Raw genomic sequence first — 15,501 nt, 5'->3', positions numbered from 1 at the left:
TCACGTAACGGGAAGTGGGAACTACTTTATACCATTCCATTTTACCATTGCTGTCTGAAATTCTCGACTGGTGTGAAGGATGCGAAAGAGATTTTCTCAGCGATGCCCAGTGTCACCGAGAAGGTCTCTTTTCCCACAGACACCTCGTGTAGCGAATTTGTGAATCGGAATATGACGCTAATGAAAAGATCCCACACGCAGCAGTTTACGATAAACTAAAAATAAAACTGTTTTACTACAAAACTATCACTCAGATCGAAAAACGTACAATTACATACTGTCCCTGAAATAATCTGTTGACAACACGAGCCGACTGTGCACGCCCTTGGGAATGTGAAATAAACACTCATTCGGGAAGAGAATACTTATACCTATTGTTACTCATAGATTCTTACTTTAGACTGATAACTAAGGTTTCCAATACTTACACCAACACAAAAAAGTCTTGCTGTAAAATTCCATGGAAATTCCATGGATATACACTTAAATATGCAATTGAATGGATGAGATAAAAAGGAAAAGATCCCACTCGCAGCAGTTTACGATAAACTAAAAATAAAACTGTTTCACTACAAAACTGTTACTCAGATCGAAAAACGTACGATTACATATTTGTATGAGTGTCAGTCACCATACTGTAATATATATTACCAAGTAGTATTAATATTCTGGCTCCTGGCTAAATTTGAAGTCAATGTTGTTGTTTTCATGTTTTCATTCCCCGCCCCAAGGGCGGGGCGGGCCCCCTGGAGAGTGACGTTCTCGCTCGGGCCGGGAGATGTGAAGAGAGCAGTGCGATGTGGCTGAATGAAGAGGATGGGAAAGCGATGTGAATATTTATTGAGAAGAGAAGGTGGTGTCTCTTGGTTATGGAGATGGGAAGAAATGGACGTTTATACGGGAGTGCTTAAATGGAAGTTGCGGGGAAGGGTGAGGTGGTAAAGTGTGGAGGCGATATGATACAGTATAGTCGTGAGTTGTCGGAGATGTTCGAGTGTTGGCGGCGGTGGGAAGGAGACATTAAATGGGGAGATGGTGGACGGACGTTGTGGGGTGGTTGAAAAGGAGGATGATCAGGCCGGCTGCGGCGACGTGGTGTGGTGAGGGGATGTCTAGATTGTGGAGGGGAACGAGAGGGTTCAACGTTATGGAGACGACCGTAGATGGGGGGCACCGGTGGCGATGAGATGGTCGACGGCTGTTGCAGTGGGTAGCTGTAGGCACACTAAGTATGTTGGGCCCGTGGAATTGAAGATGCGAAATGCCCTCCGGACTGGTATGGCGTGAAGACGTAGCTGGCGTTGGACTTCTGTTACGGAGATGAGTGGGTCGACGCCGCGAACGACGCAACTGAAGACTGTGTTGGTATCTGATGTTGATGGCGGTGATGCTGGTTGACGGGCGGCCAATGCTGTTGCGGCTGGAGTTGACGGTGTCGTAGATGGTGGCTGTGCAGACGAAGAGACAGGTGGTGAACGGCGGCGCAGAAAGCGAGGAGGTGGTACACTGATCCGCGGAAAAGTTTGTGGTACGGAGAAAAATGTGGACATAAGTGGTGTAGGATGGGATGACGTAATAGTCGTCACGGGGTGGGAGGAAAAGGTGAGGGTGGAAGTCGTTGTGGTGGTAGTGGTAGTCATGGTGAAGCGTAGTGGGGAGGCTGACATCCAACTAGGAGTCGGCCTATATGCTGATTAGGGTCGGCGGGAGCTGTTACTAAAGATGTGAAGCCATCCGGCCGATCAAAAAACACTGGAGGTGCTGCTGCGAAGATATGCCCACGTACAACGAGGTTTTGAGAGTGTGACAAGAGCTGCTGAAAGTCAATGGAATCTTTTCCTTCTTTATCTGACTGAGTTTGGAAATGCAGAGAGTCTACAAAAATGTAATCTTATCTGGAAATTTACTTTGTAATCAATATTATCGCACTTTTTACACCCATCAATATTTATTAAATTATTTGTCACGTAAAACAACATGTCTTAGTAGGATAAACTGTTTATTTTATACTAAGAACGGCTAGTATGTATTTTATAAGGCTAGCCACTCTCATCATCAGCCGGAGCATTTGTTGGTGGACAAGTTAAAATGTGCTAATCAGGTATAACTTTCGCGATATCATCTAGCTTCTTCCCTAATAGGAACATTTCCGCGATATGTCTTCTGAGAAGGAAGGTTCAGATTTCCACCTCTAAACAGTCTAAAGCCGGCCGTCAATGACCTTATCTGCAACACACCCTGGCTCTTTTATTTTGAAAGTCAGATGCTTGTACATTCTTATTTTGAATGATTGCTTCAAGGCTTGAGTAAAATATTAGACGTACTTTTTAAATAAGCAGGTCACCTTTCTTTGTAATCCTCAATTTATTCATTTAGTACTGTGTGAACACAAAATTACATATTTGTATTACTTTTACCCCTATTACCCCAATGATCATTTTATCATATAATCAAAGCGTTACATAAGCAAATTGCTTACAAGCTGAGTTTCCAGGAATGTTTTCCTTTTCAAACTCACTCTGAATTTCAACCTCCAATAGAGCTTTAGAAATTCGTTGATTTTTTTCTTTCCACTTTTTGTTGCGACTGCATATAAGCTACATAATGGCTATCTCAGTTTAATTTGACAAGAAAGTGGAACATTTTCCCTTATAATTTCACCTATTCAATTACACAATTTAATGACATTGTCTGATTGACATGAATTATTTACTGAAAAAATGTTCATTTCTCACCGAAGAAAGCATCCGCAAAGAAATGTGATTGCCGAATCATCGTTCTGATGAGCCATGTACTGAAACTCATTACGGAAGTATAAAATTGTGAAAAATACACAGGTGAAGCGCAATCTTGATTCTGCAACTTCCCCGTTCAGAAATGCAGGGACATGAGCTGAGTCATGCTTGTGCGTTTCCTTGATTGCACCAAGGCTGTCAGGCTGATCGCTGTCAGCACCAGAAGGTGATCCAGGCGCTTCTTAGTGTAAGAGTGGATGAAAAAGATTCCACTGCTACCAGCGCACCCAAGACCAGGCGACCGAGTTAGTAGAAATACTGCTCCCAGGGGCGGCAGACAAGGTTGTATGATGGTGGTGGTGATTATTGTTTTAAAGGGAAGTTCTACTGAGCAACACTAATGAGAGAGAGAAATTAAAGGGACCCAACACTTCGAAAACTGAAGCTATCGGCCAAATGAGAAAGAAAGATAAAAAGAAAGAAAATGGCCACGAAGGGCGTGAAAATAAAAGACTCTCTAGGCGTCGGAAACCCAATGCCGTCGGAGATGGAAAAGAGTTGTCCAAGGGAAGTCGGATTCGATAAATGAAAGTGAGGAGTCAGGCACAGATATGTGGAAGCTGAAGGCTCCGTGGTAGCCAATCCAAGTTCCCAAGTTTAGATCCCCGGGTGTCCCATTTAGCTACCTCTTACGACAGGCAGGGCATACCGTGGGTGTTATTCTACCACAGGCCGTATCTTCAATAAAATCTATATAGCACGCAGAGCACATTACAACCTGTAGAGTGCGCTGAACCAATCACATCGCTAGCAGTTGTTATAAAGGTGTTTCTTATGCATTTCTTATTGTGTTATCGGAGAAGTACCACGGCTCTGACTAACTGCTTCCATTGGTTGTTGCAGATCACGTGGACACCCATTGTGATCTATGTACCAGCTCTGGCCTTCAACCAAGGTAAGTCTTCGAGTGAGCCTTGGAACATAGGAGCTAGACTATACTGTAGCCAATATTGTTAACAAAGCTTTAAATTACAGAATATTAAAAAACGTTCATCTAGGAACTAACTTGCACATTAAAAGAAAAAAGTTTTGCGATGTTTATTTCTATGTACGGCACGCAATAACTTTCCTTCTGAATTAGTGTGTGCTCCTAAGTGGTGTTCACGGCTGCTCTGCTCAAGCTTGGCTCACAGCAGGATGCAAGTGGTGTTTATTGTTTTAAGGGGAAGTACAACTAAGCAACCATGCTCTATTAACGCTAATCAGAGACAAAATTGGACGAGGTCCGACACTTCGAAAAATGAATGTATCGGTCAAAGAAAGACAAGGACCACTATGGGCGTGGAAATGAAACACTCCCTAGGCATCGATACCTAAAGTTGTCAAAACTTTCTAATTGATAAGCAGTAATAGAACTCTGCATATTGAGGAAACTATTATTGCTACTACTGAACAGTTTTCATTTGGTCCCCGGCGGGCCTCCTAGAGGGTAACGCAGTCTCTCAGGCTGGGGAGGTTTAATACAGTGAAGGAGATATGCGGAGAATGTGAGGGGGTTGTCGGCCTCGGCACTCGTTTTACTGTGGGAGAACGGGAAACCATTCAGAGGGCAACCGAAAGTGGGGATCAGCCCCTCTGCCTGTCCCGAATACAGAGGCGTAGAGCCACGATAGAGCCGTGGCCACCCCTCCTCTGCTCAGGTGACCGGTCGTTCGGAGTGCAGAGCTGTCGGAGCACGTTCCAGCCTGCGTACTGCCAAGTGAGGTCGGATTAAAGGTGTACAAATTGTACTTCAGGCTTGCCTGCCCCAAGCTGCTCTGCAACAAGCAATGCAGCTTAGCTTGAGAGTCAGCGAAGCAAGAGTGCACGCGTACCGAGCGCGCTAGTCATAGCAAACCAAAACTTGGGTTTCCCTAAGCCTGACAGGTTGCCTGGGACTTGACAAGAGTGAACGTGAAGTTTGCTATCGATGCGACGTGAATGTGCCGTTATATGTTAGTGTAGCTACGTATTCCGTCGAGTGCAGCTCTGTTGTAGTTCGAGGTGCAACCAGCAGGAAAATGAACAAGTCAGCCGTAAAGGAAATCGAAGAAAAATTAAAAAGTGGTGAATTTATTCTAGCAACAAAACAGGGCTCAAGTCTAGCATGGGAAAAATTTTCATGTGTTTATGAACAGGTATCAAATAAGCCAGTAGGTTACTCGCAATGCAATTTTTGCCAAAAGCTACTCAGCACCCATTCAGAGACCTCAAGTATGTTGCGACATGTCTGCAAATTTAACCCAAACGTTCCACAGTCTAAAAATATTTTGAAAGAGGACAAGGACTTGGTGACTGACAAGTGCGTGGAAATGTGCGCCAAGGACTTGAGACCGTTTACAACTATTTAGGGTGAAGGATTTTTAAATTTAGGGCAAACGCTGATAGAAATGGGCAAAAAGTATGGCTCAGTGGATATTAAAAATATTATACCCTCTCGAGTCACAGTTGCTAGGAAGGTACAAACTTTCGCGGACAAAGTGCGCAGTAAAACGCTTCCCGACATAGTTCATGCTATTAAATCTGGTATCTGTGCGAGTACCACTGACCTGTGGACAGATAATTACAAGGGTGTGCACTATATGTCTGTCACAATGCACTATATAAATGCAGATTGGTCTCTCAATAAGTATGTATTAATGTGTTCGGCCTTCCCTGACTGTCCAAAAACTGGTGAAAATATTCGCAGTGAATTGGAAGATCGTTTGAAAGGACATGGCGTTTCTTATGAAGATATTTGCAAAATTACATTTGTAACAGACCAGGGAAGCAATATTGTTAAGGCCCTCAGCATATACAAACGTCTTCCATGCATGGCTCATATTATTAACACGGTCTTGAAGCATGTTCTGAGCGAACCCTTTTTGAAAGAAAGTGTTCCTAATGTGTTAGCTGTTATCCATTCAGTGAAATCTCTGGTTTCGTACTTTAAGAGAAGAGGCCTATGTGTGAGGTTACAATCATCTTTGAAACCGTACGTATCTACTCGGTGGAACAGTTATTTTGACATGCTGCAATCAGTTCACTCCCAGATAGATGCTGTGAGAACTGTTTTAGAGAAGGAGGGTGCCTCTGATGAAATGCTCGGTTATGATCAGGACATTACTGGCCTGCTTATAACAATTCTTAAGCCATTTAAGGAAGCCACAATTGATCTTGAAGGTGATGAGGAGCCGACCTTACATCTGGTCCTTCCGTGGTTTTATGCCTTAAAAGCCCATTGTACTCCACAGGATGACGATGAACAGGTAATATTTCCTTTCTTTTAAATTTTAATACGATTCTCCTGATATATCAATGTAAAAATGTTTTCATACTAAATGAATTTTCAGTACTTGAAGCTTTTGAAACAAACCGGTGGTGTCTTCCTGGAGCAGAAAATGGAAGTCACTATGTTACACAAAATTGCAACATTTTTGGTGCCTAAATATCGCACATTAAAGAAACTAAATGCAGTAGAACAAATGTCTGTTTTTGAGGCAGCTCGACAAATGTGTGCTGAAGGTAAGATTCTGTGGTTATTTCTTCATTATTATTATTATTATTATTATTATTATTATTATTATTATTATTATTAATGTTATTATTATTATTATACCTATGAAAATTGGATATTTTTAATATTCTAACATTAGCATTAAGTATTTGGGCATATATATTTTCAGAGCAGCTACCCAATCAAAATAGACAAGAAGTCCCATCTTCTTCAAATGAAGAAAATTCAGTGCAACGTAAGAAAGCGAAATTTGACGATTGGGCAGAAAATTCGCCAATGATACATGATGAGGTCAGTAGGTACTTGCAAGAAGGGTTTATTAGTGACGAAAATATACTGTGGTGGTGGAAGAGTAATTCGCACAGGCTGCCCCGACTTGCTTGTGTAGCGAAAAGAGTGCTTAACATACCCGCTACGAGTGCCTCCAGCGAGAGGGTCTTCAGCTGCTCCGGAAATTTAATCAGCGAAAAACGTTCCCGTCTTGATACGCAAAGACTTAATGACCTCATAGTAATACACACAAACGATAATGTGTCCATGTATTAAATAGTGGTATGCAGTATGCACAGTATGAGGCGACCACAAAGTAAGAGAGCAAATGGTAAAATTACACTTCTAAACTGATCAGTTTTGTAATTATTTCTTTTTGTTTTGTGGGGAAGGGGTTTCTAAATTATTAAATGTATTTCAAAAAGTTATCTATAAAATTAATATTTTAAAGATATTTATGACCTGTGCCTGCATTATGTATATCTTTGCTTCTAATTTTCTGGAATTATAAATAATACATTATATTTATGGTCATATTTCCTTCAACTTTCATTGTGTTTATTTAAATATTCAAATATTTTTGTTCAGAGAACGTACGTTTTATTAAGTAACTATTTTTGACAGAAATAAATATGATTTGTTAATTAGTTACATAAGACGTCTGAATTACGAAATAAACTTTGTAATGATTAACATAATACTAAATAACCATATAAAATAATATTTGTGTTGACGAATCCTATAAAAATTCTGGCATGTAACAACTCCTTTCCTGTCTGCATTCATGCGAGTCTCACATCAGCACAATGAACGAGCAGACATAAATTAATGCAGCAGGAAGAAGAAAGCAAGCAAGCAAGCTAACCTGTAGCCTGCCCAGGTTGGGCTGAGCTTGACCTGGCCAGGAGTGCAGCAGCCTGCCTGTACTGTTGTTTACGTGCGGCTAGCTTGCTTGCCTGCTCTCTAGGCAAGCATGGGCAAGTTAAATGCGGAGTTTGTACACCTCTAGGTCGGATACGACAGATAAAAGCGAGAAGTCACCCATGCAGAGGTGAGTGACGTAGCTCCCTCTCTGTTCCAGTGACTGGTGTCAACGTCCACGTGGTCTCGCCGCTGGTCTGTGTCATCTGCATCTTCTACACGTGTGTGGTGAGTGTCCCCTCCTTATACTGAACTCACACATCAAGTGTTCCTCCAGCTTCCATAACTTGCTTTTTTGTTCCAGGGAGGTTTGAAGGCCGTTGTGTGGACGGACGTCATCCAGACGATCATCATGTTTGGAGCAATGGTGCTCGTCGCTGTAAAGGGCACCATGGATATCGGTGGAACCGCAGTGGTCTGGCAGAGGAACTTGGACAGTGGTCGAATAGAGTTACCAAAGTTAGTCCACTTCCTAGGGTATAGTAGGAATATTAAATATGTGGACGTTCCGTAGAGCTTGGAAATGATGCAAGCCACTGGGCCGGTATCACACAGACTAGTGTTTCCATCACTTGCACAATGTGACCCACTGCGCTGATTCTTACCTCGTCTCGCGTCTTTTCTCGATCTAGGCAGTGTGACTCTGCTATTTTTTTATTACGGTCGATTATAGTCGCTTTTACTCAAGAGTCATATCGCTGTTCTTACAGGTGATTACAGAGTAATAATATTGTAATTATCAGAAAAAATGTAAATAAATATCATGTAAGGATATTTATCCGATTTTGGAGCCCAATCCAGCGTCCTTGAGGAAGTTGATGACTTGATGACTCAGTGCTGGAGAAGCAGTGTGATTTCGGAGAGGATATATTCTCGTATATATAATTTTAATTTTTTGGAGGTTGGTAGTGGAAGGTTTAAGCCAGTTCGATTTCCATCGCTCGTATAGTTTCATTTTGATATCAGAATGTTGAGTGGCAATTTGAGGGTATGACGAGTATCTATCGCAAATTTCATTAAACAACTGTTGGTATTTGTCCGTTTCAGTTTGAGCTTTAAGATTATTGTTCAATTCCCATCTAGGGAGTTGTGTGGAAGTAAAATGGATGGAAGGCTTAGGTTTAGTTATTTGAGAATATTGTATATTCTGATGTTAAAGGGTTGGGGTTGAGATCCAGTTAGTTTTCCTTTATATCTCTTTGAAAATAGGAGAGCTTTTAAGTAGTGGTTACTTGTGCCAGCTATCCTGAGTGCGTATGTCAAACTCAACTGTATACGTCTGATTTGAAGTGTTGGTCCGTTGGCTTCAATCTCTATACTAGCTATTGGGCCGGTGCGATGGGCTTCCAGGGCAATTCGAAGAGCTGAGGACTGAAAGTTATCAAGAATCTTGAGAGTAGATGGACTGGCAGAACAATATACTATACTGCCATAGTCCAGTTTGGCTCTGATTGTGGCTCTGTATGTGTTCATTAAAACTTGGTAGTCTGCTCCCCAGTTTTTTGCTGAGAGAATTTTCCTTCTTTGACACTCATCTTTAAGATTTTTAAGGCGCGGGGTCCAGTTGAGCTTGTTATCTAATAGAAGTCCTAGGATTTTAATAGTTTTAACTGATTCAATTTTATGGTCTTCCACGTATAATTCAGGGTTAGGGACGGTATGTTTACTTTCGGAGAAGAGAATATACTTGCTTTTAGTTTTACAGAATTTGAACCTTGTGGCTTTAGTCCAGTTTTGAATATTTACATTTGATTCTTGTAATAGAATTTGAGTTGTAGTGTTTTTCTTAGGGAAGAAGATTGTCAATCACATCGTCAGCAAAAAGACAACACTTAACTGGTGAATGGATGGTGGAAACTACACCATTAATTGCTACGAGGAACAGTGTTACACTGATAACTGATCCTTGTGGGACTCCATTATTAATTACTACTTCCCTTGGTAGCCGGCCCCATAGTGTAGGGGTAGCGTGCCTGCCTCTTACCCGCAGGCCCCGGGTTCGATTCCCGGCCAGGTCAGGGATTTTTACCTGGACCTGAGGGCTGGTTCGAGGTCCACTCAGTCTACGTGATTAGAATTGAGGAGCTATCTGACGGTGAGATAGCGGCCCCGGTCTAGAAAGCCAAGAATAACGGCTGAGAGGATTCGTCGTGCTGACCACACGACACCTCGTAATCTGCAGGCCTTCGGGCTGAGCAGCGGTCGTTTGGTAGGCCAAGGCCCTTCAAGGGCTGTAATACCATGGGGTTCGGTTCGGTACTTCCCTTGTTAGCATTCCGTTTACTCTAACTTGAATTCGGCACATTTGGAGAAAATTAATAATGTTATTTGCTTTACGTCCCTGGAGAAAATTATAAATGATAATAGCATACTACCAGATATTTTATGTGTCATTAATACTTCGATTACATAATCTTTCCATACCATGTCATATCTAAACTCAATGCTATTAGGTGTTGCCTATTGATGAACGCTTTCTGTATTTCAGATTCCAGACTTATCAAGATGCATGTTGGAGAGTGTGCTTTTCGGAACCCGTTTTGCACATTACTGAAGAAATTTATGTGCTCGGGATGCCAACGTGATCTTTTATTGACTATTGACTATTTTCTTCATACATTTACACATCGCATTAGTTAGAGCTATAGGGCGATAATTTCTGCAGTTCAGTTGCCTTTCACTGATTTGGGTATTGGAAATACAATGGCATTGCGCCATTGATCAGAAAACGTCTTTGAGCTCCACATGTGGCTGAAAATGGCCAAAAGAAAATTTAATTCATTTAATGGAGCTGTTTTACAAAATTCATAAGGGACCGTACCGGAACCAAGATTAGATTTGCCACATTTGTCAAGCTCAATAATTATTTCCTGTAGTTGAAAAGCATCGTTTAGATTATAGTTGGGGTCAGAAATGGCTTTCCTTAGATCAAGGGATTTGCTGGATATCTTTGTATGGAGAAATTCCGGATCATAATTGTTAAGCTTTAAGGTTCGCTTATAATCCTCAGCCTGAGTGCCGCGAGTGTTGGGAACAGTGACGACCATGTAAATGTGAGCTAACTAAATATTGAAAGTCAAGTATATAAGTATTTGTGTTTAGACAGTTAAAATGTCCTTCTCCATGGCTAAATGGTTAGCGTGCTGGCCTTTGGTCACAGGGGCCCAGGGTTCGATTCCCGGAAGGGTCGGGAGTTTTAACCATCATTGGTTGATTTCGCTGGTACAGGGGCTCGGTGTATGTGTCGTCTTCATCATCATTTCATCCTCATCCTGACGCCCAGGTCACCTACGGGAGTCAAATCGAAAGACCTGCTCCTGGCGAGCCGAACATGTCCTGGGACACTCCCGGCACTAAAAACCATACGCCATTCCATTTCATTCAGTTAAAATGCGTCGACATATATATAACCGTGCATAAAATCAGTTCGGGAGGATCGTCTTGATATTATTGTGTGGGCGCGGTGTGAAGTGACTTGAACGTGTGGCTAACATTCCGTGTTGATGCAACAGCTTTTCAGCAGTGCTTGCACTATGAAGCAGCAGACAGCAACTCAGCTCGGGGCCCCTGATATTCCCCGGAAAATAGCCGTCCTGATGGACTCCTAAGCTCTCTCAGCATGGGCCTTCCCGAGGTTCGAACGGAAAGCATGGTGCAGTAATCAAATGAGTACATTATCCCATTGTAAGTAATTATGAATGCGTAGCTTGTAAATAATTTGCTATTAGACTAGGGTGTATATTTACCTTATTGAGGGAATTTAGCATAGGAAGCTTTTGAGTGAGTTAATTTATATTTAGTAGAAATCGTGAGAGGGTTTTGTGATTATTAAATTTTAGTTATTAGTTCACAGTTATCGTGTAGTTCAAACTGTGGGAACGGATTAGATGTACAGGTAGTTCCAAAATATAATTTTTTATTAATCTTGTGAGTGAATTAGTTAAAAGAATAAGATGTAGGGGAAAGTGGCATAGTAATTGCATGTAAATAGAGTCTCAATAATGCATGTCTTTCAAGCCTGTAGGTTGGATCAGGAATACACTCGATAATTGGTATGAGTGTTTAGCATAAGGCCCGTGGCTGAAGATATCCTGTGTTGTGTACTATGACTACGCTGGAATTCGTATCAAAGGCCCTCATGTAGACAAAGCTTTCCGCATGAAAGCACATTTCATATTAATTTCCTCTATGTTCCCTGAATTTTAGAGAAGTAATTCATTTAAAAATATGACGGGTCATTTTTATGTGTCTTTTGAGTATAAGAGATTTGTTTCCCTTGAGTGTGCTCAGATTATGAAACCCGGTCTATATTTCTTAAGGCTTGGTCAGCATGAATTGGACAACGAGTTAGTCTCCTTTTAAAGATATGATTATTACCAGTTGTGATTTTCTTTATCCTGTCAAATATATCTGCCTGCTGTCATTTCTTGATGGATACAGTACTTTTGCATCCATCTCTTGGCACAGGTCAGAGTAAAGTGCAGCTTTCACCGAAGTCCCAGTCAACATCCATGGCTGCGACAATATGGAAGCTGCTGGGGTATGGGTAGTGCTGAGTAATGACATTCAGAGCACGACTAGTGCATCTGAGTGTTATGAAAGGTGCTGTTCACAGGGTCAGTCGTGCTGCAATAGTACTTTCTGACCCAGTGAGGAAAGCAATGGCAAACTACCTCACTCCTCATCTTGCCTAGTATGCCTCATTTTGGTGCTGCCATTGGTTTTTGGGGTTTCCTTATAACTGCATAACCTTTGGTGGTGCTATTTGAGGATCCAACCAGCCTCTGGGCTGTTGACCTAACAGACAGTCAAATATATTGGCAGTGACATTTGTGCGAGATGGGATTTAAGATATTATTTTCTCAATAGAATGAGACGTTTAAAGTATTGTGTGAGGTTCTTTGCAGAGTTGATGTTTATAAAGGGCTTTTGAGGTCAAGTATGTGGGTCAGTGCGGCGAGGGACAAACCATGTCTGTTATGTTTTAACCCTCGGCTGTTAGTGTTAAATGAATGGCTTTCTTCAGAGGAATAACGACCGAGGGAGGGAAAGAAGCACATTATGACCAATTCTGTGTTGATATTCCCCACAGGGGAGGTTTCATTTGTTCTATGTTTGTTTTAAATACCAGGAGATGGCTGGGCCGTAAGGCCACGTAATTTATTAATGAATGGTAGGTGTTAGGAGCCTCTTTCATAGATAAAGTATTTAGGGTTTTCTTTTACAGCGACCCGCCATAATTTCAGAAGATCAATGGTTCGAACCCCGGGAAACCAACGTGAACACACCCGGACAGAAACGTACCCACAGCAAGTGGTTGATTTTGTATTGTTTTCATTAATTTTCTGTTTATTCTTTTGGTGTAAATAGTAGGTTTTTGTTTGTTGTGAGCAAGTACTGGGCTTGTTCACGTAATGATTCTGAGTTCGTAGTTTCCCGGGCCCAAGGACTGACTCGTTCTATTGAAGTGTATAATGTTATTTTTATTTTCTTCTTTGGTGTAAATAGTAGGTAGGTATTAACCACTCAGTTACCTTCAATTATTATTCTTGTTTATGATTAAATTTGTTTCCAGTGTCGATGGGAAGGTAATATAGGGTTCGCTGACGCATTCGTAATTACGAACCGGGCGAGTTGGCGCGTGGCTGTGAGCTTGCATCCGGGAGATAGTGGGTTCGAGTCCCCCTGTCGGCAGCCCTGAAGACGGTTTTCCCATTTTCACACCAAGCAAATGCTGGGGCTGTACCTTAGTTAAGGTCACGGCCGCGTCCTTCCAACTCCTTGGCCTATCCTATCCCATCGTCGCCATAAGACCTGTCTTTGTCGGTGCGGCGTAAAGCCACTAGCAAAAAAATAACGTAATTACGATATTTTACTACATTATTAATGGGGATGTACTTGTCTTAATCTAATTCGGAATCATCCCCTAATGCGAGTGTTTTACTTCGGAGGGTCAAGTACTCCAGAATACGATCCTAATGACCTATATAAACATCTGTATGAGTTTATGTTATAATTTTTTCTATGACATCTATTTGTCACCAAGGCAATTAAATATTAGTTTGTGCATTTGAGGAGAATTTCACTTGTCGTATCATAGAGCATCCCGAATATTCATCCCCATACAAGCTTCTACACTTGAATGAATCACACCTGGGAAGGCCAGTAATCAAGATCAGAGGTGCTGATTAGTGTGCGTTCGAAACTTGCTCATTCATTGGGCTTTGCCGCATCTCCTGTCAAGGACATACTTGGCTTTTGCTTGCGTGGTGGCATCGAACTCCAGCCAGAATGGGTTCAATATCAATGCCGAACCACGAAAAAATAGGAGGACAGGATTTAATGAACTGCGGTATGTAGGCAGGGAATAAGGCTTTATACAGTCCAGGCTATACATAACTTTATTCACGCTGGATGAAATGGTAGTTTGGGGGAAGGCGCCTAAAACTTAAGTTTTAAATACCTGCTTTATTAAATAGGTCTAGTATAACTGAAGAGTTCAAGCACCGCCGCTGCCGCAGGCCCTCTGCAGAGGCCTCGGCCGCCGCCGCCGTCACCGGTCCCTCCGCAGAGGCCCACGCCGCCACCGCCTCCACACGTTCTCGGGAGAGGGCTCCGCCGCATTGACTGCGGTGGCAAAGAGCGCGAGCCTAACCTCACATCCACCATCTTGGAGGGGCTTAACCTAACTTTTTATGCGTAAGAGAGCTAGCCTAACCTTATGGAGGGGCTTAACCTCAGTTTTACAGCCGGATGCTCTTCTTGACACCTATCGGAGCGAGCCTAACATTACATCCGCTACCTTGGAGAGGCTTAACCTAACCTTTTACGCGTAGGAGAGCAAGCCTAACCTCATGGAAGGGCTTAACCTCAGCTTTACGACCGGATGCCCTTCCTGACGCCTAAGAGATCGAGCTTAACTTTACAGACGCTATCTTGGAGGGGCTTAACCAAACATTTCACACGCAAGACAGCAAGCCTAATCTCATGGAATGGCCTAACATCAGTTTTACGGCCGGATGCCCTTCCCGACGCAATTACTCAAGATGGCGTCTATACACAGCTCCTTTTGAGACGGCTTAAGGGGGCTTGCACAAGATGGCTGCTGCTCTTATGAGAGGCCCTAGGGATGCTTGCGCAAGATGGCGGCTATCTAATTCTACAAGATGGTGACTATACATAGCTTCTTGGGCTTAAAGGCGCTTAAACAAGATAGCTGCTGCTCTTATGAGATTCCCTAGGGATGCTTGGGCAAGATGGCGGCTATCTAATTCTACAAGATGGTGACTATATATAGCTTCTTATGAGACGGCTTAAGGGCGCTTGCACAAGATGGCTGCTGCTCTTATGAGAGGCCCTAGGGATGCTTGCGCAAGATGGCGGCTATCTAATTCTACAAGATGGTGACTATACATAGCTTCTTATGAGACGGCTTAAGGGCGCTTGCACAAGATGGCTGCTATTCGTAGGCTCTTATGAGACTCCCTAGGGATGCTTACGCAAGATGGTGGCTATCTAATTCTACAAGATGGCGGGTATACATAGCTTCTTATGAGACGGCTTAAGGGTGCTTGCACAAGATGGCTGCTATACATAGGCTCTTATGATACTCCCTAGGGATGTTTGCGCAAGATGGCGGCTATCTAATTCTACAAGATGGCGGCTATACATAGCTCCTTATGAGACGGCCTAGGGGTGCTTGCATAAGATGACTGCTGTCTTATGAAGAAAGCTAGTTTAGAGGCTTCTGCGCAATGTGGCAGCTGCTGTTATGCATGCGGTTGAGGGCAATTTGAAAATCCACGTGCTCTTCAAAGCCACATGCTTTTTGACAGCGGCCATCTTTAATCAACAAAGCATCGTGCTGCCATCTTTAGCTGCTACCTTTGAAATGTGGTGGCGGGCAATTTGAAAAATTCCACGTGTTTTTCCGACAGCTGCCATACTTAATCAACAGAGCACCGTGCTGCCATCCTTAGCTACTACCTTAGGTATGTGGTAGCGGGCAATTTGACAAATTCCACGTGCTTTCTTGACAGC

General features: G+C 42.6%; 1 protein-coding gene across 1 annotated transcript in view; it reads left to right on the top strand.

The window, feature by feature from the left end:
• Positions 1–15,501, top strand: part of LOC136875843 (sodium-coupled monocarboxylate transporter 1-like) — a 138,532-nt gene that overhangs the window by 27,192 nt on the left and 95,839 nt on the right. The window contains exons 4-6 of the mRNA XM_068228212.1: positions 3,639–3,690; positions 7,622–7,689; positions 7,766–7,920. Coding sequence (XP_068084313.1) covers positions 3,639–3,690; positions 7,622–7,689; positions 7,766–7,920 — 275 coding nt within the window. The remainder of the gene's footprint in view (positions 1–3,638; positions 3,691–7,621; positions 7,690–7,765; positions 7,921–15,501) is intronic.

This window comes from Anabrus simplex, chromosome 6, assembly GCF_040414725.1.
Source record: "Anabrus simplex isolate iqAnaSimp1 chromosome 6, ASM4041472v1, whole genome shotgun sequence".
Classification (NCBI taxonomy): Eukaryota; Metazoa; Arthropoda; class Insecta; order Orthoptera; family Tettigoniidae; genus Anabrus; species Anabrus simplex.
Note: the sequence above shows the minus strand (reverse complement) of the source record. Positions and strands in the feature narration are given on the sequence as shown.